Below are 22,598 nucleotides of genomic sequence, written 5' to 3'. Positions count from 1 at the left end.
CCCACTGGGGAGCACTGGAAAATTCTCTCTCCTGTGAAACAAGCCCAGCCTCATACCCACCTCATTATTGGGCCAGGGTTGTCCTTCCTCTCTCCCTGCTTCTCCTTTCTTTCCTTTCTTTCCTGTTCCCCTCGGACACTCAGATCACCTGAACACACAGAGGGAAGATTTCACACCCAGCGTGTTTCAGGTGTGAAGAATCAGAATCATGGAAGGGTTGGATGGGAAGGAACCTCAAACCCCACCCAGTTCCACCCCTGCCATGGCAGGGACACCTCCCACTGTCCCAGGCTGCTCCAAGCCCTGTCCAGCCTGGCCTTGGACACTTCCAGGGATGAGGCAGCCACAGCTTCCCCAGGAGATCCATTCCAGGGCCTCCCCAACTTCACAGCCAGGAATTCCTTCTCATCTCCATCACTTCCTTCCCACATCCCTTTCTCATGGCTGCATCCAGACCCTCCGAACCCCTCCCACCCCTTCCCTGTCAGGACCTGGTCATGGTCCTCAGCCTGGCCAAGGAATTTGGGTTGGTCTTTGGGTGAACTTTGCTCTTTCAGCCATTGATTTAATGGCTAAATTCCACTTGCACTGCCCCAGGTTCTCCATTCCCAGAGTGAATCCCAGCAGTGTCTCCAGCATTGCCCCACCAGGATTTCTCTAAAAGGCTTTTAATGGGAATATTCAATGAGATTGGGCCCAATTCCCAATCATAGGGGATGATTTGTGGATCATTCTGGAACATTTCCCTCCCCCCCCCCACCAAGGGATGCTCTTCTCTCTGCTCCCCAGGCCCCATCCCCTGCTCCCATCACATCCATCCTTGCCTTTCTCCCCACGCTCTTCCTCAGCTCTTGGGCTGGCTGTTGCTGGAGGGACAAGGAGGGAGCCCAGCTCTGATCTGGCAGCACTCCCAGCCCTGGTTTGATCCCCCAAAAACAGGGACTCTGCTTCCCTTTGCTCCTCGATGGTGAATTTGAATTTCAGCTCAGAAGAGGCTTCTCAAAAATTCCCTCTCTTCTCAGCAATGGCAATAAAATCATGTTTTAAATCAAACCCAGTGTCAAATTGTATTTCTGTTATCAAATGCTCACTTTTAGAAGTCGTATGGGGTTTTTGATGCTTTTTAAAGGAAAATCCCAGCAGACTTTTCCAGAAGTCACCCTGGGCAATTTCTGCTGTAGAAAAAGCCACAGCTGAATCCAGTTATTTATTTAAATGAATGTTGATGTGTTCAATGGCTCTTCTCCAGATCAATGCATTTCATTTATTATTTACCCTGACACTGTTTAAGTCTCACAGGGCCTGAACCTGAGGTTTAATGTCTGATAATGGCTCTTCTCTTTCACATGAACTGCTTTACATTCCCTTTTACTCCCTGAATTCAGACACAGGGATCAAATACTGACACATTTATGGGAAACACTGACACATCTGTGGTAAACAATAAAGTCCTTTACAGTCACCTCCCAGCCAGGAGGCTGAAGCAGCCCCAATCTTCCCAGGAATACAAATTCACCTTCCCAAACCTGCCCTGTCAGGAAACCTCACCGACATTCCAGATTGCACCAGGGGAGCTGGAATTGGAGGGCAGGATCAGGAACCCAGAGCTGCCAAGGACTGAGCAGAATCCTCCCTAAACTGGCAACTCTTGGGGTGTCAGATGCCAAGGGAACGATTTGAGGCAGGATTTGAAGCATTCCCTTGTCCTCCCACCCCCAAGGCCACGAGGTTTTCCCCTTCTCCCACCTTGCTGCTGGGCTGCCGTGTTCCTGGAGTCTGCAATTGTTCAGGTTGGAAAATGCTTTGGAGACCCTCCAGTCCAAGGTTTCCCCAGCACTGCCACCCCTGACCCTGTCCCCAGGGGTCACAGCTCTGATGGGACCCTGCCCCTGCCCTGAGCAGCTGGGCTGCTCTGGGAAACCCTTTGAGGAGATTTCCCCCAATATCAAACCAAACCTCCCCTGCCCAGCCTGGGGCCGTTCCCTCTCCTCCTGTCCCTGTTCCCTGGAGCAGAGCCCGACCTGGGGCTGTCCCCTCAGAGCCACAAGGTCCCCTGTGGGAACCCAGGACATCCCTCTGGGTGCACTGGATGGCTCCAGACCCAGGCAGGGGGCTCAGGAACCTGGGTACAGTGCTCAGGAGCCCTGTGCCTTCGACTTCTCTCCCTGGGAAAATTTACCACCCTTACATGAAGAGTTACAAGCCACAAAAAATAAGTAGAGTGTAAGTTAGATTATTATAAGGTGAAAAATAAGTTTTTAAAATTGTTTATAATAAGGATCTGGGGTCAAGATGGAGGAACTTGGGTGTGTTCTGTCCTTCTTTCTCCTTCTGCCTAGCATCTGTCTTTTGGGTGATGGTGGCACTTTTAGATCGGTTTAGAGTAGAACCAGACTGTACAATATAAGTGATAGATACTGGAAGATAATTGTAAATAATGTTTATGTGGTTTGGAGTATAAAAAGATAATGCCACCCCAGGGGCAGGCAGTGTGCCTGGGCTGAGTGTGGCTGGGCAGGGAAAGAACTTTTAGATTAGATAAAATAAACCACTCTGGAAACAACAGAAGAGTCTCCTGACTCTTTCTCCAGTGCTCGGGCTGGGACACAGAGACTCTAAAACAACCCAGGTGGTGGGCTCAGGCTCCAGAGACACCACTGACCACACCCCCTGAGCCTCCTTTTCTCCTTCTGAGCCCCTTTCCAGCTCCCTCAGGACTTCTCCAGCCCCTTCCCTGCTCCATTCCCACCCCTGGACACGCTCCAGCCCCTCGAGGGCAGCAGAGCCCCAAAGGGACCCCAGGACTGGAGGGGCCTCAGCAGAGCCCAGCACAGGGGCCCTGCTCCTGCTCCCCCAAATTCTGATACAACTTTATTTAATCCCAAGGAATTCCCTCCTTTCCCCACTCCAACTCCAGGAAGGAGCATTGCCACACCCACCCACTGATCCCTCACCTGCTGCAGGGACCTGAGAGCATCCAAACCCCTGCTCAAGGAATCTGGGAGAACCTGGGAGCACCGACCTTGATCCCAGTGCCTGCAGGGTTTCTGCATCACCTGGGAAATGGGGAAACAACTGGGAGAACATGGAAATAAAGTCCTGGCCTGGAGAAGCCCAAACTCACCTGCACCAGCACAGGACAAAGCCCTTCAGCCCCTGGTCACAGCTGTGGGGCAGGCAGGACAGGGCAAAGCCCAGGCTCACCTGGGGCTGACAGGGCTGAGCTCTCTGCTTGGGATTTCTTGGCCTGGCCTTTCAAAATTCTCCCAGTCCCAATCCCAGAGGCTGTGTGAGCCTCCAGCAGTCACTTCCTGCAGTGCCATGGCCTACCTGGGATCAGGTACATTATTTTCCACCATTATTGTTGTGGATCTTATTGTGGATGGAGAAATATTTCCCAAGCGTGTTTTCCCTGAGGAGGAGGCAGGGCCAGGTGTAGGAAATGACCACAGACCACCCCAGAAGGTGCTGGTGCTCCAGGGGGAAGCCTAACATCCCAAAATTCTTCTATTCCAAGAGCTCTGCTGGAGAGAATGGAGGTTCTGCTTCAATTTCTATCCAAACTTCCCAGGAATCCAAAGAACAAAAGAAAAATCCCACATTTCCAGACACCACTCAGTGCAAGAATCTTCAGCTCTGGATCTGATGGCACAAGGGATGTTCCCAGCATGGGTCTATTTAACTCCCCAGTGAATATTTTTAAAGCTGAGAAATTCCTTGGTGCATTTGCTCTGAGTTTCAGAAGAAGAACAGGGGGGAAAATGGATTTTCCCATTCCCCAGCTGTCCAGGTATTGTCCCCAGTGTTCTGCTGTGAGACCTTGGGCACTTGGAACCAGGGGCTTGTGTGAAAATCTGGCTTTTCATAGAAAAATGGGAGGGCTTGACCTTAAAGCTCATCCAGTGCCACCCCTGCCATGGCAGGGACACCTCCCACTGTCCCAGGCTGCTCCAAGCCCTGTCCAGCCTGGCCTGGGACACTTCCAGGGATCCAGGGGCATTCTCAGGGAATTCCATTCCAGAGCCTCCCCACCCTCACAGGGAGAAATTTGTTCCAAACATCCCACCTAACCCTGCCCTCTGCAATGGGAAGCTGTTCCCCCTTGTCCTGGCACTCCAGGCCCTTAGAAATAGTTTCTTTTCATCCTTCCTTCAGGAGTTGTGCAGAGCCACAAGGTCCCTTCAGGCACTGAAAGGCCACACTGAGCTCACCCCAGAGCCTTCTCTCCAGGCTGAACAATCCCAGCTCTCCCAGCAGAGCTGCTCCATCCTCTGCCCATCCTGGAGCCTCCTCTGGCCTCTCTCCAGCAGCTCCCAGGGCAGGAGCAGCTCTGCAGGTGGGGTCTCACCGGGCACAGAGGCAGAACCCAGGCTTGGGGGTCTCTGGGTTCTGTCCAGCTCTCACCCCCCAGCACCCCCAGAATGTTTTTTAGGAGCTTCCAGATTCCTGCAATGAGATCATTAATTTTTTGATGGTGTTTTTCAGGTGATTCAGAGCCTGGTTGTGATTTCAGGGCCCTCTGCCTTGGTACAGATGAACTCCTCCAGCCCAGGTAGGATGGCAGTGCCAAGGGCAGGGGGAAATCACCTTCCCAGGGACATCTCCCTCCCCTCATCCTTTCAATTTATTGCGGGTGTTCTTCTGTAAACCTGCACAGGGGAAGATATTTCCACAGCAAACACCTTTCCCGAGGGAAAACAGCACTGCCCCAGCTCTGAATCCCGAGGACACAACAAACAGCCCCTAAGGATTCCTGCAAAATGGGCCTTGGGATGTCCCTGGTGCTGGGAAGGGCTGAAAATCAGGACTGTGGGGGTTCATCCCACCTCCCCCTCTGTGCCATCTGATTTTCCAGCCTGGCTTTCGCTTTCCCTGACACTCATTATCCCATGGGATAACTAACGAGGATTTCAATGCAAATGAACTCCTGGGGAGGCAGAGCAGCCCCAGAGCTGCCTGGGGACCGCCAGGAGTTGCTCAGCAAAGAGAAGAAATCTCATTAAGCTTTGTCACCAGTCAGCACCTACAGAGCGTTCAGGTGGCACCAGTGTGACAGAGCACGGTCACCAAGTCACTGCCACGGTGACCCTGGAGAAGCAGGGACAGAGCAGGGGACGTGAGAGCAGCCCCACTCTCGGTGTCACAGCGCCCAGCCGGGACTGAAGGAAGCCAAAGCCTCGCTGCTGCAGGGCAGGGGAAAGTGGAAACGCCAGCAGCCCCAGGGCAGCGGTGTCAGCCCTCAGCTTCAAAGGAAGGGCAGCAGATGGGGCAGATAAGCAGGATCCTTGAATGCCCCATCTGAATCACCTGCACAGGTGCATCCCAAACCCGTCCCTGCACCCCCCAAACTGGGGATCACGAGGGCAAAGTTTGCTTCTGCTGCTGCTGCTCTATGATATTTCACTTTTTCCTTATCAATGCCTCGTTACAAAATCCAGGAGCTGAGCCAGCAATAACCACCATTTTTTCATGAGTTACTGAACCAAACTTTCTCCTCTGATGTCATCCCAACCAAGGTATTTGGGTCATCTAATCCCAGCTCACACCTTTAGGTCGTGGGTTGGACTCAAAGATCTCAGAGGTCTTTTCCGGCTCAGTTGATTCTGTTTCTGATCCCAGTTCCAGCAGAATTGGTGTCTCCAGTTTGGGACATCCTGTCACTGGTTTTATTCCTGCCTCTATTACTGGGCCAGTTTTAAGGTTCTTGGCTGAGGTGTGGATCCAGGTGAGGAGGAAATCCCGAACCCAAGCTCAGCAGCATTTGTAACCTGAATTTGGAGCAGCCTCTGCCAGGCCCCAAGGTGCAGCACGGAGCTGAACCCACCAGGAACAGTGAGGAAATGCAAATTAACGACAGCAAATTAACAACTGCAAATTACCAACAGCCCCGCGCAGGCTCCGACAGCGAGCTGGGTGACAGCAGGGACTGCCAGGGACTGGCACAGGGTGGCCTGGATGACACACATTGCCTGGGTGAGGCAGAGCCCAGGTGGCCCAGGCGAGGATGAGGCAGCAGGAGCCTCCCTCCCACCTCCTCCCCACCTTGGGGTCCCCCTCCTGAGCTGCACTGGGGCGGTTGGGGCTGTGTTGTTTGTCTGTGATGCCAGTGAGGAGGAGGAGGAGCAGGAGGAGCAGGAGGAGCAGGAGGCAGCCAAACCTGCCCTTGCTGCCAGGATTGTGCTGTTGTCTCCAGCAGGACGTGTGAGGCGAGGCGTGTGTGACCCCTCCACGTAGGTGTCCGTCTGTCAGCACCAGCCTGCCCCAGGCCTGCAGCACCTTGCCCAACTCCATTAAACCTGACACATCAAAGCTCTTCCAGCTCAGCCAAGCTCCTGGGGTGGCATGGAGCCACGGGCAGCACAGGGAGCCTTCCAAACGCCAGGGCTGGCAGCAGAGGAGCCAGGCAGGAATGCCCCGGTGAGAAAAGGTTCCCAAACTGCCTCGGGGAAAGAGGCTGTGCGTGGTTGTGTTTTCCAGAAGTTTTCCCTGCCATTCCCAGCCCTATTTGATGATATCCCGAGTCAGCTGCAGGCTTTTGCCTGTTATTATTCACACTTGGGAGGCTGGAATAGCTTTTTTTTTGTCTTTTCAGGCAAAGCAAGGAGCGTGCTGGAGGAGCCAACAGCAAAATGCAAGCACTGCCCAGGGAGATCCAGGATGGGGACATTGAGGAAGGGTTTGAAGGATGGGAACAGGGAGCATTTTATCCAGCTGGAGCCACAGACAGGGCTGAAGGGAAGTGGCAAGTAATTATGGCAGCTGGAGTCCAGCCAGGGTGTCTTGAAATACCAGCTTGCAAAACTTTCACCAAAACACGCCAACGGACCAGGTGTTTCGAGGATAACAGATCTGGGCTTTGACTCTGCAATCAGCCCTGGCATCAGCAGATCCGGGAGAAAACGATTATCAGGAATTAAGGCTGTAACAGATCCTCGGTCCCTTGAGGCCCTCCAGGTCTGTTTTGCTCAGGATTTTGGGTACTAAGGAAGAGAAAAGCTCATTTATTTCCAGTCCTGGACAAGAAGTCCCGTCTCCTTGCTCTGGACAGGAATCCTCCAGGTGTTTGACCCCCCAGGCCTGACAGCCTCCTCAGAAGCCAGCAGTGAATGCAACTTTTTGGATTTAGGGAGGATTTTGCCAATGTCCTGCCTGCAAAGCTTTGCTCCCTGAGTGCTGGAGCGTGGCTGCCCCTGCAGAGGAACCTGGCAGCCAGGGGCAAACCCAGCCTGAGCATCATTTGGGGAAGGAAACGTGGATCAACTGAGCGAGGAGAGCAGGTCTGGCACCCAACCCCATCTACAAAACAAATCCTGGCACATGGCTCTGAGAGCTACGACAGAACCAAGAATCCTTTGTTAAGTGTCACCCGAGACCTTTTCCACCCCAAAACCTCCGTCCCCAACAGCTCCACGTGCTCAGCCCCGAGAGCCTCCCCCGCCACTCCCTGCCAGCCAAGCGTCCCTGCAGATGGGTGGGTTTGGGATGGAGGGCAGCGCCCCAGGAACATGAAAGGAGATGTGTAAACACAGCCTGTGTCCATACAGAGCCTGTGCTTGGAGCTGGCATTCCCAGGAGCGAAATCATTGCTCGTTGAGCAAGAGCTGGAAAGGCAGAAAGAAAAGGAAAGGGCGCAGGGTGACAGGGGAGGAGACGTCATTCCAGGCTGGGAGCAGCCCCCAGTGCCAGCACTTGTTCCAGTGCTCGGGAAGGAGCAGCAGCGAGGAGAGGGAGCAGAGGTTCCAGCCAGGAGCCCTCTCCATCCCATTTCTGCATCCACCCACCTCAAGGAAGCTGCGGCTCATCTACAGCTCTCCAGATGGACAAAGCTTTCCCCAAACTCTCCCCTGCTCCCTGGAGAACTGCAAACCACTCGTTTCCTGGGGCTGAGCCCTCTGGACAGCCTGGGAGAAGCTCCAGGTGTTTGATTTGCCTTGGCATTTCAGGGTCCCATGGAAGTGGAACACGGCTGGAGCCCAGCCCCAGGAGAGCTCCTCCAGCCCAGCAAGGGTTCTCCAACAGGAGCAGTGTGCAAGCACTGGGAGGAAGGGAGGGAGCGAGTATTAACGACACCTGCACTAATGAAACACCCAGGACCTGGCGAGAGGCAGTAAAAGGGAAAAGCAGAGGAGGGAGCTCAGCCTCGTTATGCAACCTGGTTATTTAACGACCACAGAGACACCCTATAGGGGCTCTTTGTTTGCAGAGGGAAAGGAGAGAAATGCCACCAATATCTGAGTCACTGGTTCACCAAGAGGCTCCGAAGACATTTTCAGATGGAAACTTTTCCAGGTTCATGGTAATTTGGGAGGACTGGCTAATTCCCTGGCTCCACCCACCGCCCTGTAACACAGCTCCTGCTGCTCTTGCATATATAGATAGGTATGGCCCTACACCTGGCTGCACACACCAGAGCCCGCACCCAGAGCAACCCTAAACTTTCTTCCTCCCTGGCTGACCTCCACCTGCTCCCACCATGAAGAAGGAAATACTAACCCTGGCCTTTGCTCGAGCCGTCTTTGTGGAGTTCCTCTCCACGCTCATCTTCGTCTTCATTGGGCTGGGCTCGGCGCTGAAGTGGCCATCGGCCCTGCCCAGCATCCTGCAGATCGCGCTGGCCTTCGGGCTGGCCATCGGCACCTTGGTGCAAGCCTTCGGCCACATCAGCGGCGCCCACATCAACCCCGCCGTGACCATCGCCTTCTTCGTGGGCAACCAGATCTCGCTGCTGCGCACGCTGCTCTACGTGCTGGCCCAGCTGGTCGGGGCCATCGCCGGCGCTGGGATCCTCTACGGCGTCACCCCGGCCAACACGCGTGGTAACCTGGCCATCAACGCGGTGAGTCCTGCCTGGGGGCTCCCTCTCCCCTCTCCCCTCTCCCCACTCCCCTGCTCCCCTTGCCTTTCCTTGGGCGCTGAATCCCTCGGGATGGATCCTCGATGCTCTGTCCCGCACGCACGGCGGGCTGGGAATGGGACGGGAGCGAAGCCGAGCTCTGACATGACGGCTTTATTGTGCGGGTGATGAGTGGGATGTTTTTCCCTCCTTTAATGAGGGCTTCCTCTGTCCTGAGGGCCCCGTGAGTCACCCGCACCATTGAGATGTTCCTGAGTGCAGCCTCTCCACCTGGAGATTAGCGCGGGATAGGAGCCGTGCCAGCGGCAGGGGGCAGGGAGGGAGCAGAGCCCAGTCAGGACCAGTACGGGCAGGGGGGGCAGTGCTGGGACCAGTGCACTGGGGGAGCTGGGAATGGAGAGGGATGGGGAGAGTGCTGGAGAAGCTGGAGAAGGAGCGAGGGGGCAGGACGGTGTCCAGGGGCTGCTCCCGGGGGAGGAGGGGGAACATCGGGACCCTCTGAGATAAGCGGGAGTGAGGCACAGCCTGAAACCCTCGGGGCAGTGCTGGGAAAACACCTGAATGACAGAGCTGCAGCTCCAGGCACGGACGGGTGCGGACCCCTGGGAGCAAGCACAGACGTTCAGAGGGTTTGGTCACTGGGATGAGGAGGCTGCAGTGCCCCTCATTCCACAGGTTCAGCATCCCAAACAAGCCAGATTTAGATAAAAAATGAGCTGTGATGGGTTGGGTCATTTTGTCCTTCCGTGCACAGTGGGGGTCGAGTCCCCCTGAGAGTCCCAGGGCTTTGTGCAGTCACTGGGACACAACAGCCCATCCCACCCGTGATCTTCATCCCAACCCTCACCCTCCAGCCCATCCCAGCTGCTCCTCATCATCCTGGGCAGGTGTTCCACAAAGTGCAGGGCAGAAAGTCAGGGGTACAACAGCCTGCAAGGATCAAGAAAAGCAGGAAAAAAGGGATTGGTGGGGAAGCACTGAGTGCTGTGGAGAGAGGTGTGGAAAGCCCAGGGAAGGGACAGGCTTGGGGACAAGACAGATTTTGGGGAATTGCAAAGCAAGATCATCTCTTTCCTTTCAGAGAAAGAGCAGGGAGATCAAGCAGGGGCTGGGCAGGGGCCCTGAGGGGCTTCTCATCCAACTTCACCTCCCAAATCTACCAGCAAAGCACCTGGGAGCGCTCCTGGTGATACTGAGCCCTGGGGAGGGTTAATTATTGTCACTCTCGTGGTTCCAGATCAACACCAACGTAACCCCAGGCCAGGCCCTGGTGGTGGAGATCATCCTCACCTTCCAGCTGGCCGCCTGCATCTTCGCATCCACGGACAACCGGCGCAGCGGTGTCGGCTCCCCCGCGCTCTCCATCGGCCTCTCGGTCACCGTGGGCCACCTGGTGGGGGTGAGTCCAGGGCCAGGTCCTGGGAGCACAGAACTGCCCAAAATGCCCTCGTGCAGCTGGTCCTGAGGGGGCTGCTCTGGAGGAGAAACGCGGGAGATCCTGGGGCTCTGTTGTGGTTAGGGCTCATCTCCAGCTCTGTGGGACAGAGACACCAGCAGGGAACACTTCAGTCAGTCCCTGCTGCCCAAGATGGCTCTGACCTGCTCCTTAACCCAGGCTTCTCTCCACACCTCCAGATTTACTTCACCGGCTGCTCCATGAACCCTGCGCGCTCCTTCGGGCCCGCGGTCATCACCAGGAGGTTCAGCTCCGCGCACTGGGTGAGCGTTGGTGGCACTGGAACAGGGACAGCTGGGGGCCACGTGGGGACAGGGCAGGGAATGACAGGGTGGGAGCTTTAGAGCCCACCCTAGGCAGGAAGGATTAAAAGGGGCTGGGGAACAAGGGAGGTTTTACCCCTTGACGAATCAGGAACAGTTAATCCTCTGGCACAGAGCCAGCCAGGGGACACAAACGAACCCATCCCAGGGTGGGTTGGGTGGGAACAACCTCAAAACTCATCCAGTCCCACCCCAGGCCATGGGCAGGGACACCTTCCACCAGCCCAGGCTGCTCCAAGCCCCATCCAACCCAGCCTCGGACATCTCCAGGCTCGGAAATCGGCCGTTGGTGCCTCATCTGAGGGGAAGGAAGCCCAGGAGAGCCCAGCTCGCTCCTTCCCGTCCCCAGCTCTTCCTGCAGGCTCAGCCCCAGATTCCCAGAGCAGCTCGGGCCTCAGCGAGCTCAGGCAGAGGGGTTCCAGCCCAGGGGGTCTCTGAATACCTTTCCTCTCTCGTGTGGCAGGAGCTGTGCAGCAGGGATGGGTGCTGTGCAGCAGGGATGGGTGCTGTGCTCTGGGTGCTGGTGCCATGGGTGTTGGTGCCATGGGTGCTGTGCCGTGGGTGCCACGGGTGTTGGTGCCGTGGGTGTTGGTGCCATGGGTGTTGGTGCTGTGGGTGCCATGGGTGTTGGTTCTATGAGTGCTGGTGCCGTGGGTGCTGGTGCCATGGGTGCTGGTGCCATGGGTGCTGGTGCTGTGGGTGCTGTGCCGTGGGTGTTGGTGCCATGGGTGTTGGTTCTATGAGTGCTGGTGCCGTGGGTGCTGGTGCCATGGGTGCCATAGATACTGTGCCAAGGGTGCTGTACCGTGGGTGCTGGTGCTGTGGGTGCTGGTCCCATAGGTGCTGGTTCCGTGGGTGCCGGTGCCGTGGGTGCTGGTCCCATAGGTGCTGGTGCCGTGGGTGCTGGTGCCATAGGTGCTGGTCCCATAGGTGTTGGTGCCGTGGGTGCTGGTCCCATAGGTGCTGGTTCCGTGGGTGTTGGTGCCATAGGTGCTGGTCCCATAGGTGTTGGTGCCGTGGGTGCTGGTCCCATAGGTGCTGGTTCCGTGGGTGTTGGTGCCATAGGTGCTGGTCCCATAGGTGTTGGTGCCATGGGTGCTGGTCCCATAGGTGCTGGTTCCGTGGGTGCTGGTGCCATGGGTGCCGGTGCCATGAGTGCTGGTGCCGTGGGTCCTGTGCCGTGGGTGCTGGTGCCATGGGTGTTGGTGCCGTGGGTGCCAGTGCCATGGGTGCTGCTGCTGCACCAGCCCCAGGAGCTGCTCTCACCCTGCCCCTGTTGCTTTCCAGGTGTTCTGGGTCGGGCCCATCCTCGGGGCTTGCTTGGCCTCCCTGCTCTACTTCTACATCCTGGTGCCCTACTGCATGAACATGTCTGACAGGGTGGCCATCATCAAGGGCACCTACGAGTCCGAGGAGGAGTGGGAGGAGCAGCGGGAGGAGAGGAAGAAGTCCATGGAGCTGACCCCGCCATGAGAGCAGCTGAGGAGCCGAGCCGAGGGAGGGGAGGGAGCCGCAGCCCTGGGCTCCCCTGTGCCCCAAAGCCAGGCAGTGCCGCAGCAGCTGCAGCTCAGACTCTCAATGCAAAGCCTTCCCCTGCAGGGCCCGTGGATGCAGGGGGGCCGGGGGCTCTGTGTGTGTGCAAAGAACCCCTGCATGAGCTCTAGAACCTCTCCAGCTTCCCTGCAGCCACAAACCCCTCAGCCAGGCCCTGGCACCCTCAGCTCCATCTCTGCACCATGGCAGGGCCCCGTGGCCCTTGGGCCACCTGCAGGACCTCACCTGGCCCAGGTATGGCAACACCTGGGGGAAGGGGAACCGCTTAGGGCAGGGGGTGCAGCCACCCCCAGCCCAGGGGCTGCTCGTAGATGCTCTTTCACCTTTCCTGGTGCTGGGAGTCCTTTTTATTCCCAAAGAATGAGACTTTTTGGATTCTGTGTTGAGATCTTTGTATTATAGTTTATTATTTATTGCGAATAAAGTTTAAAAAAAAAATCCTGGGTGCAAATCAGCTCAAGTCTCAGAGTTAAGGAGGGAAAATGGATTGAGCTGGACACAAACTCATCCCAAAGGCTCAGAGAAATAGCAAGGACTCAGACCCTGAATGCTGTGGGAGCTGGTTTGGGAGGGGAGAACACGAATCCTGGGAAGGACAAGCGGGCACTGGTGATGGAGTGGGGAGGAACAGCAGAGGCAGGGCAGTGGAGCCCGTGCTGAGGCTGGAAGGAGCAGGAGGGATCCTTCCAACACTTCCCACACGGCCCATGGGACTCCGGCCCTACCAGTTCTCCCAGACAGCTCCACAGTGCCCTCAAAAAATGACCCACAACTCCTCAGCTGTGCCAAACCCACACCTCACCTGACCTCTGCTCCGGCCCTGCTCTTCCAGTTCTACCACAACCCTCTGCCAGAGCAGCTCCCAGCCGAGGCACTGGCACAGGGACACGGGGACAGGCACACGGGGACAGGGACACGGGGACAGGCACACGGGGACAAGGACACAGGGATGGGGACACTGGGACAGCAACACTGGCACAGGGACGGGGACACCGGGACAGGGACACTGGGATGGCAATACCAGCACAGGGACACTGGCACAGGGACACTGGGATGGGGACACTGGGACAGTGACACTGGCACAGGGACACTGGAACACAGGAACAGGGACACTGGCACAGGGACACCAGGCAGGGACACCAGCACAGGGACTCCGGGACGGGGACACAGACACGCTGGGACAGGGACATTGGGACAACAGGCAGGGACACCAGGACAGGGACACAGACACCAGCACAGGGACATTGGGACACCAGGAAGGGACACCAGGCAAGGACACCAGCAGAAGAACACAGACACCAGCACAGGGACATTGGGACACCAGGACGGGGACACCAGGACAGGGGCACCAGCACAGGGACACAGGACAGGGACATTGGGACACCAGGACGGGGACACAGACACCAGCACAGGGACATTGGGACACCAGGACGGGGACACCGGCACAGGGACACCAGGCTGGCCCAGCTCCCTCCCCCCACTGCCCCCATCCAGCCCCTCCTGGGTCTCACCGCGGGCACCCGGGGGGTTCTCACCTTCCCTGGGAGCTCCCCCAGCCTAGGCTCAGCTCGATCCCACCCCAGGGTCCTGCAGCCTGGCCCGGGGGGGATGGGCACCCTCCCCTGGGTTTTGGCATCCCTGGAGCTGCAGTCCCTGGGGAGCAGCGCCTTCACTCCCCCAGCTGTGCCCAGGAGGGGTTGGGGACAGGCAGGAGGAGGGAGGGAGGTGGAAGAGCCCTTTGGGTCAGCAGCAGGGTCAGGAAATTAAACCCTGCAACACCCCCCAGCCATCCTCAGGGGTGGGCTGAGGACCTCCCGTGCCTCAGTTTCCCCTTTTGAAGGATATGGGCCCCCTTCCCATGGGGAGATGGGAAAAACATCAGCCCTGGGGATGTTTGGGAGCTGGCCCAGCTCCCAAAACCTGCAGAACTCCAGTGTGCTCCCCCTGCACCCCAGGGGCTGGGGATGCACCAAAGGGTGCCCCCAGCCCCCCCAAACTGGGAATCTCAGCCATGCCCTGATCTTGGAGCTCTGAACCCCATCCATCCCCACACCAGAGCAGGGATGGGGGAGTCCCAGTGGGAGCTGGGGACCACCACAGCCTCCCCCAGATGTGCCCAGCCCCCCCAGTCCCTCCAGGTGATCAACAGCAGGGGAAGGACCCGGGCTGGGTGTGAGCCCTCCCGGGATGAATCAGCTGCAGCTCCAGCTCTGTGTCAGCACAAAAACCACGCAGGGCCCAGCCCTGAGCCCAGCTCGGGCACTGCTGGGGGGTTTGGGGTCAGTGGGACCCCAAAGTGGGGCAGGTGCAGCTGAGCCCAGCTCAGGAACGTGGAGCCTGGAGCTCCTTCCCCACCCAGCTTCCCTGGGCCTGGGGATTTGATGCAGGCAGGGAGGTGAATTTAATCCAGACTGAATTTTGGCATCCAGCAAACCCCATGACCTCACCTGGCCAAGGGCAGGGCCCAGGGCAGGGCTGGGAAAGGCTGAGGTCGTCCCACCTGTCCTCACCTGTCCAGGAATGGCAACAGCAGCACTTGAAAACCAATGGAGAATTTATTATTATTATTATTACTTCTTTGACATTCCAGCTCCTTCAGACCAATTTTTAATGAGATTGGAAGGCTGGTAGGCAGCAGTGCCCCACTCACTGCCTGAGCAGAAATTGGCTTTTCACAGAAAAATCACCTTTATTTCAGCAGGAACAGCAGGGCCAGGTACAAACCTGTGTGTTCACTGCTGATTTACCTGCAGGGCTGCGCTGGTTTTCTGTTCCTCCCTAAAACCAGGAGTTTCCATTCCAGCATCCTATCCCACCCCATCCCCAAGCCACACAGCTTCATTTGGGGTTTTAAAAGATGAATTACACTTTATAACCACCTTTTGTTTAATTTAAATGTTTCTCACCAGTTGAAACCACTCCAAAGGCACATCATTGCAGTCCCTGGGTGGTTTTGCTCTAATGAAGGGTTATTCCCTGAACATGCCCACAAGCAGCTGCTCTGCTCTAAGAAGATTTCACAGATAATTCCTCACTCCTTTTCCATCCTCAGGTAATCACCGCTCAGCTTTAAAAATTGGAATTTTTTTTTTTTTTTCTGGAGAGAGGACAAGCCCAGGTTTTCACAGGTTGCAGCAGTTTGAAAACCTCACATTTCTTACACATCAAAGGGCTCTCAGGTCTACTGAAGTCCAACTGAGGAAGATCTCCACCAGATAATTTAAATTCCCTCACCCCCAAGTTTTCTGGACAGGGGAAGGGACCAGGGGCATGAGAAGAAGCAAAACTCAGTGGAATTGGCCCAGTTAAGGATTTTCTATGGGATACAGGAATTTCTTTGTTTCTGCTCCTTGCAGAGGGTGAGGCTCAGCTCTGTCCAGGAGAGAGCAGGGACAGAGCTCCACATCTGGGGTTCATCCCTTCCACCCTGCTCCCAGCTCCAAATATTTTACAGCCCTGAATGCTTTGCTTGAATCCTCAAGACCTGGAGAGCAGAGCCTGGTTTCACCTGCAAGCTCAGCCCAGCTCACTGGAAAGATGAGGAGAAAACGACCCAGGAAACTGCAAGGAGGGAGAAAAGCATCACAGAGGAGATTGGATCCCAGCTGGGAAATCTGAGCAGCCCAGGAAGGACCTCCCTGCTCCAGGAGGAATTCCAGAGCTGGGCTGGAGAGCCCTGAGCAGGCAGAGAGCAGCTCAGGAGCACCAAGAAGGAGCTGACCCAGGAGACAGGACGTGGAACATGGAACCCAGAATACAGAACAGAGCAGAGAACAGAACCCAGAACACAGAACAGAACACAGAACAGAAACCAGAATACAGAACAGAGACCAGAACCCAGAATGAAACACAAAACAAAACACAGAACAGGGCAGAGAACAGAACCCAGAACACAGAACAGAAACCAGAATACAGAACAGAACAGAACCCAGAACCCAGAATAAAACACAGAACAGAGCAGAGAACAGAACCCAGAATACAGAACAGAATCCAGAACACAGAACAAAACCCAGAATATAGAACACAGAACAGAACACAGAACAGAGCAGAGAACAGAAACAAGAACCCGCAATACAGAACAGAACATGGAACAGAGAACAAAACCCAGAATACACAGCAGAGCAGAGAACAGAACCCAGGATACAGAACACAACCCAGAACACAGAACAAAACCCAGAATATAGAACAGAGAACAGAACTCAGAATACAGAATAGAACACAGAATAGAACACAGAATACAGAATAGAACCCAGAATACAGAACAGAGAACAGAACTCAGAATACATAATCCAGAACAGAACATGGAACAGAGAACAAAACCCAGAATATAGAGCAGAGAACAGAACCCAGGGTACAGAACACAACCCAGAACTCAGGATAAATACAAAACAAAGAACCCAGAGCAGAGCACCAGGTTGCACAGCAGGAAACTCTTCCTGCAAATCCTGACATTTCCAGAGCACTTCCAGGGTTGAAATGCCACCAGAGAGGAGCGAGCTGTGCCCCAGAGCAGAGCCCAGCCTGGGTGGTGGCATTAGTCATGGCACAGGCTGTGCTGGCACCCACCTCCTCCAGAGCCTTCCTCCTCCTACTCAACCTCTGCCCAGCCTGTTGTGCCATGAGATCCCTCGTTAGGAGCCAGCAAACAGCTCCCAGGCCACCAAGGGACAGCAGCCACCCTTCCTGTTGTCACCCCAGCCAGGAACGCAGCCTCTGCCTGAGCAGCAGCTCCTGGATTTTGTGTTTGGCTCCCTGGCTCAGCTGGTGGGACAAAGCAATGCTGGGGCAGGTTGGGCAGCCCCCGGTGCCACCAGTGCCACCAGTGCCCACAGGCAGCGAGACCCCAGTGTGTGTGTGGGAGGGGCAGCACCATCAGTCATGGAAAGGTGGGAGTTGCCCAAAAAGCACCCAGGGCATTGAGGAGGCGAAGGGCTGGAGACACCCAGGGAGCAGGGAGGGGAAGGGGAGATCCAAAGGTGCTTCTGTTCCACCAAACACCTCCTACAGCCCAAAAATGCCTCTTTAATAACTCCCAACAACTTTAATGAGTCCAAATTTAGCTTTTAATAAGTGCCAACTCAACTCTGGTAAGTTCCAGCTCCTTCAGTCCCCAAAACACCATTTTCAAGCCAGAACAGCTGGGAGGTTTTAGCAGATGTCCCAAGGTGGGGACCAGGAGGGGACAGTCCCCTGCCCTGGCCCAAGCCATGCGTGCTCCAGAGCAGCACCCCAGAGAGAAAAGGGTGCCCAGGGCATCTCCTGCTGCCCTCTGCTGGGATTGTCCCTGGGGAAAGGAGAGCAGCCAGGAAAACCCTGCCCTGACAGCTCCAGCTGAGGGAAACCCTCCTGGGAAGGAAAAGCCTCAGCCCCAGCACCCCTGGAAATGGAGGCTCCGGCGCTGCCGGCACCGCGGCTCTTCCCGCTGCCAAGCTCCCTCTTGCTCAAGGCTTTGCCTTGGCTTTCCAGGATCTGTTTGCTCTTAATCACCTTCCAAACAAAGTCCACGAGCGGCTCCTCTGAGGGCTCCTGCTGGTGACATCAATAAAAATCAAGGAGGGAAGATAAAGGCGCCCGCAGGCCTGGCAAAGGGGCTTTGTTGGGAAAGGTCATGGAGGACTTCCCAGGCTGGAGGAAGCAAGAACCCAGCAGGCAAGGAGGGGATTAAACTCAGCTTTGTTAAACCTGGGGTGAGGCCTCGGAGCTGCCCCAGCTCCTCCAGCCAGGCTTTGGGCTGGGTTCATTCAAAACAAAACTCTTCAAGCTCGGTGCCTCCATCCAGATCAGGATGTGCAGGAAAAGGAGAACAAAACTTCAAGGGCCCTCTCCATGCACAGAACCACTCAGGAGAGCTGGGACCTGATCCATGGCAGAAACAAGCCCTGAAAATCATCACAAACCAGCAAAATAAACCAAATAAATCCCCTGGCATGAGGCCTCCAGGATCCAGGCCTGGCTCTGCCACTTGACATTAATCCTGCTTGGCAAAGGCCACGGCAGCTCTGTGCCCAAGAGCAAGGTGCAGCTGCAGGTTGGGATAAAGCCCTCTTGTGCAGCCAGGATTAAAAATGGGGATGAAAGCAAACTTCAATGTCCGGCACAATCAGCCTTTTCTAAAAAAGTCCGAAAGAAAACAAATATATCAATTCCTCTTCCCCAGCAAATCTTTCAGCTTTTTCCAGCAGGGATCTTTCCCTCCTGTCCAGGAGCTGGTTTCTCTGGGGACTGGGCAGTTGATTTCCTGCCAGGCAAAGAAAATTAGTGCTTTCTCCATTTTTTTTCATTGTTTGTTTTTTAAGTTACTTACCCAACAGCCAATTGTTTCTGCGCTGAGAGACCCTCACTTGGAGATCAGAGTCCACAGGAATTCTGAGAGCTGTTATCACCCTCATGGGGAAGGGATATAAAACCCAGCTTGTTTTCTTATCTCTTGGAACAGAAAACCCCCGTGTGTTTCGCAAAGGAGCCCTGTAGGAACAGTTAATCAGTGGATAAAAGCGTGTTGGGTGTGCAAACACAACCTTATCCCACTGCTGACATCAGGACTTGCATCTCCACGGCTTTGTCCTGGATTTCAGCCACGTTCTGTTTGGATTTTGAGCTCAATTACAGAGCTGGGCTCAGCTTGGCTCTCCCTGTCTGCAGCAGCATCCCCACAGCAACCAGAGCTGTGCTGGAGTTTGCTCATCCCTCCTGCACCATCCAGCCCCCAAATGCTCCTCTCTTGCCATGGAAACAGCAGAGAACTCCCCCTCCGTGCAGCAGCCACCCTCAGCCCCCAGGCTTTGCAACAAAACCATGTCTGGGTGCCCTTAACCAGAGCCCTCCCAGGGCAGGGAACAGCCACCCACCCTGGGCATGGCCCCAGGCCACCCATGGATCCCAGACCACCCATGGATCCCAGATCATCCATGAATGAGCCACCTGCAACTCCAACCCCAGACCACCCATGGATCCCAGACCATCCATGGATCCCAGACCACCCATGGATCCCAGACCATCCATGGACCCCAGACCATCCATGAATGAGCCACATGCAGCTCCAACCCCAAACCACCCATGGGGATCCCAGACCTTTTCATGGGGATCCCAGACCACCCATGGATCCCAGATCATCCATGTGAATGAGCCACCTGCAACTCCAACCCCAGACCACCCATGGATCCCAGACCACCCATGGGGATCCCAGACCACCCATGGGGATCCCACACCACCCATGGACCCCCAGACCACCCATGGATCCCAGACCATCCATGGACCCCAGACCATCCATGAATGAGCCACATGCAGCTCCAACCCCAAACCACCCATGGATCCCAGACCATCCATGGGGATTCCAGACCACCCATGGATCCCAGATCATCCATGAATGAGCCACCTGCAGCTCCAACCCCAGACCACCCATGGATCCCAGACCACCCATGGGGATCCCAGACCACCCATGGGGATCCCACACCACCCATGGACCCCAGACCACCCATGGATCCCAGACCATCCATGGACCCCAGACCATCCATGAATGAGCCACATGCAGCTCCAACCCCAAACCACCCATGGATCCCAGACCATCCATGGGGATTCCAGACCACCCATGGATCCCAGATCATCCATGAATGAGCCACCTGCAGCTCCAACCCCAGACCTTCCATGGATCCCAGACTACCCATGGCTGATCCACCTGCAGCTCTGGGATCAGCAGCAGATCCAGCAGGAAATCCAGCACTGAGGTCGTTGAGCTCAGGCTGTTGCTATTTAGGACCGGTTCTAGTCTCAAAACCAGCCCAAATCAGGCACTGCTGGGCTTGTCCCAGCTCCTGAAATGTCTAGGGGGTCCCAAATCTTCCTGCCCAAGGTCTGAGGATGGTCAGGAGAAATCCTGCACCCTGTGCTGGGCCAGGGCCACATCTGAATTCTGGGCTCAGGCTGGGGCCACTCACAAGACCCTGAGGGTCACCCTGGAGTGAGTTCAGAGCTGGGAACAGAGCTGGGGAAGGGGCTGGAGAACTCCTGAGGGAGCTGGGAAAAGGGGCTCAGAAGGAGAAAAGGAGGCTCAGGGGGGATCTTGTGGCTCTGCACAACTCCTGACAGGAGGGGACAGCCAGGGGGGTGGGCTCTGCTCCAGGGAACAGGATTGAAGTGCCAGGGAAGTTCAGGTTGGAGACTGGGAAATCTCCTCAATGCAAAAAGCTGTCCAGCCATGGCACCAGGGCAGTGGTGGAGTTACCACCCCTGAAGTGTCCAAATCCATGGGAATGTGGCCTTGGGGACCTGGGTCAGTGCTGCCCGTGGTGGGGAATTGATGATCTGGGAGCTTTTCTCCCAGCCTTGATCATTCCAGGATTCTACAACCTTGGGGAAAGGAGGGCTCAGACACTCCCAGGCGGCCAAAAAGCCAAACTCCCCAAGGTGAAGGAGCTGAGCTGAACTTCCCAGCTCCAGCTGAAGGAGCTGAGGCCAAAGGGTCCCCACTGAGCAGCTGCAGCTCCCGGGGTTCATCATCCTGTCCCCGGGGGAAGAGCAGCAGCCCAGCCAAGCCTCGGCGGCTGAGCAAACACGGGCGGCTTCTGTCCAAGCAGGCAAGTGAATCTGGAGGCACAATTTGTCATCTAATTGCAGCCACACCCCCCGGGATTAATTGCTGCTTTTGAATGCAAAGCAGGGCAGATTTATGGCCCCATCAGGTTTCATCAGCCGTTACAGGTGATTGATGCCCAGCTAAAAGCACTGCAAAGAGCAAAAAGGGCCCTAAGAGGGGATTTTTCAGACTTTGGAGTATTTAGGTTGTTTAATAATCCCCAAACCTGCAAGAGGGGCAAATTAAAACCTTGGCCACATTTGCTCCAGACTCCCCTGAAGATTTTTGGCTTGTGCATGAGGAGAAGCTGCCCCGGGAGGGTGTCTAAAGGTTCCACAGAATTATGGGCAGGAAGAAGAGTCAGGAAACAAAACCCTGATGTTTTTCCACATTCAAAGCTAGAGGGACATTTAGCAGAAATAAGCCTTTAACCAGGATAAACCATTAACTACCATCTGCCTTTGTCTCAGATAAAGAGGGGAAATTACTCTCACCCCTCCCTGAGATTGGGGGTTGGGAGGCTGCAGGTGTGTAACCGCTGAGGTGCTGGGACAAAACCACCCCACAGCCACACAGAACAATCCCAAAACCACCCCACAACCTCCTAAAACCACCCCACAACCACCCAAACCATCCCAAAACCACCCCACAGCAACCCCAAATCATCCCTCAGCCTCCCAAACCACCCTTCAGCCTCCAAAACCACCCCACAGCCACCCCAAACCGTCCCAAAACCACCCCACAACCTCCTAAAACCACCCCACAGCCACCCAAACCATCCCAAAACCACCCCACAACATCGCAAAACCACCCACATCCACCCCAAACCATCCCTCAGCCTCCTAAAACCACCCCACAGCCACCCCAAAACCATCCCAAAACCACCCCACAGCCTCCCAAAACCACCCCCTCAAGCACCCAAAACCATCCCAAAACCACCCCAAACCATCCCTCAGTCTCCCAAAACTACCCCACAGCCTCCCAAAACCATCCTAAAACCACCCCACAGCCTCCCAAAACCATCCTTCAGCCACCCAAAAGCACCCCCTAGCCACTCCCAAACTATCCCTCAGCCTCCCAAAACCCCCCCTCATCCTCCCCAAACCAGTGCTCGCAGCTGGTGATGCCCAGAGCTGCCCCAGTTCAGCTCCAGTAGGGTCCCAGTATGAACCAGCAATCACTGGTGCTGAGCCCTGGGGGTCTGAGGCTGCTCTTAGCACCCGAGGGTTCCCCAAAAACATCTGATAATCCCCAAAAAAGTCTTTCCTCCATAAAGGAAAGGGAATCCACCTTTCACTGTAGGGAATCAGAGGGAGCACATGGCGGGGGGTGAAGGAGCAGTCAGGAGGGGCAGGGAGAAAGAGGCATCACTGAGGAGGGGCAGGGATCAGGGAAAACCATCAAGGAGGCAGGGATCAGGAGGAACAGCCAAGGAGGACCAGGGAGAAATAGGGATCACTGAGGAGATCCAGGGATCAGGAGGAACAGCCAAGGAAGAGAAATAGGGATCACTGAGGAGATCCAGGGATCAGGAGGAACAGCCAAGGAAGAGAAATAGGGATCACTGAGGAGATCCAGGGATCAGGAGGAACAACCAATGAGGAGAAACAGGGATCACTGAGGAGATCCAGGGATCAGGAGGAACAACCAATGAGGAGAAACAGGGATCACTGAGGAGATCCAGGGATCAGGAGGAACAGCCAAGGAAGAGAAATAGAGATCACTGAGGATATCCAGGGATCAGGAAGAACAGCCAAGGACACCCTCCAGGGCTTGGAGCCCAGCTGTTTTGGCAGTGGGGGCTCAGTGGGTGCGTCCCATGCCCTGCTCCACCCACCA

General features: G+C 55.7%; 1 protein-coding gene across 1 annotated transcript; it reads left to right on the top strand.

Moving 5' to 3' along the window:
- The first annotated feature begins 8,347 nt into the window (after positions 1 to 8,347).
- AQP5 (aquaporin 5) lies at positions 8,348 to 12,349 on the top strand. The gene is made up of 4 exons (XM_033083245.1): positions 8,348 to 8,836; positions 10,092 to 10,253; positions 10,490 to 10,573; positions 11,921 to 12,349. Exons 1-4 carry the CDS (start codon positions 8,474 to 8,476, stop codon positions 12,104 to 12,106), a joined length of 795 nt encoding a protein of 264 aa, XP_032939136.1. The 5' UTR covers positions 8,348 to 8,473; the 3' UTR covers positions 12,107 to 12,349.
- Positions 12,350 to 22,598: the final 10,249 nt, after the last annotated feature.

This window comes from Catharus ustulatus, chromosome 31 (assembly GCF_009819885.2).
Source record: "Catharus ustulatus isolate bCatUst1 chromosome 31, bCatUst1.pri.v2, whole genome shotgun sequence".
Classification (NCBI taxonomy): Eukaryota; Metazoa; Chordata; class Aves; order Passeriformes; family Turdidae; genus Catharus; species Catharus ustulatus.
Note: the sequence above shows the minus strand (reverse complement) of the source record. Positions and strands in the feature narration are given on the sequence as shown.

Bases quoted from the DNA above. Each gene is read 5' to 3' on its own strand.
- AQP5 (XM_033083245.1), top strand. From the start codon at position 8,474: ATGAAGAAGGAAATACTAACCCTGGCCTTTGCTCGAGCCGTCTTTGTG. The intron at 8,837-10,091 runs GTGAGTCCTGCC...TCGTGGTTCCAG, and splicing joins GTAACCTGGCCATCAACGCG to ATCAACACCAACGTAACCCC. The intron at 10,574-11,920 runs GTGAGCGTTGGT...GTTGCTTTCCAG, and splicing joins GGTTCAGCTCCGCGCACTGG to GTGTTCTGGGTCGGGCCCAT.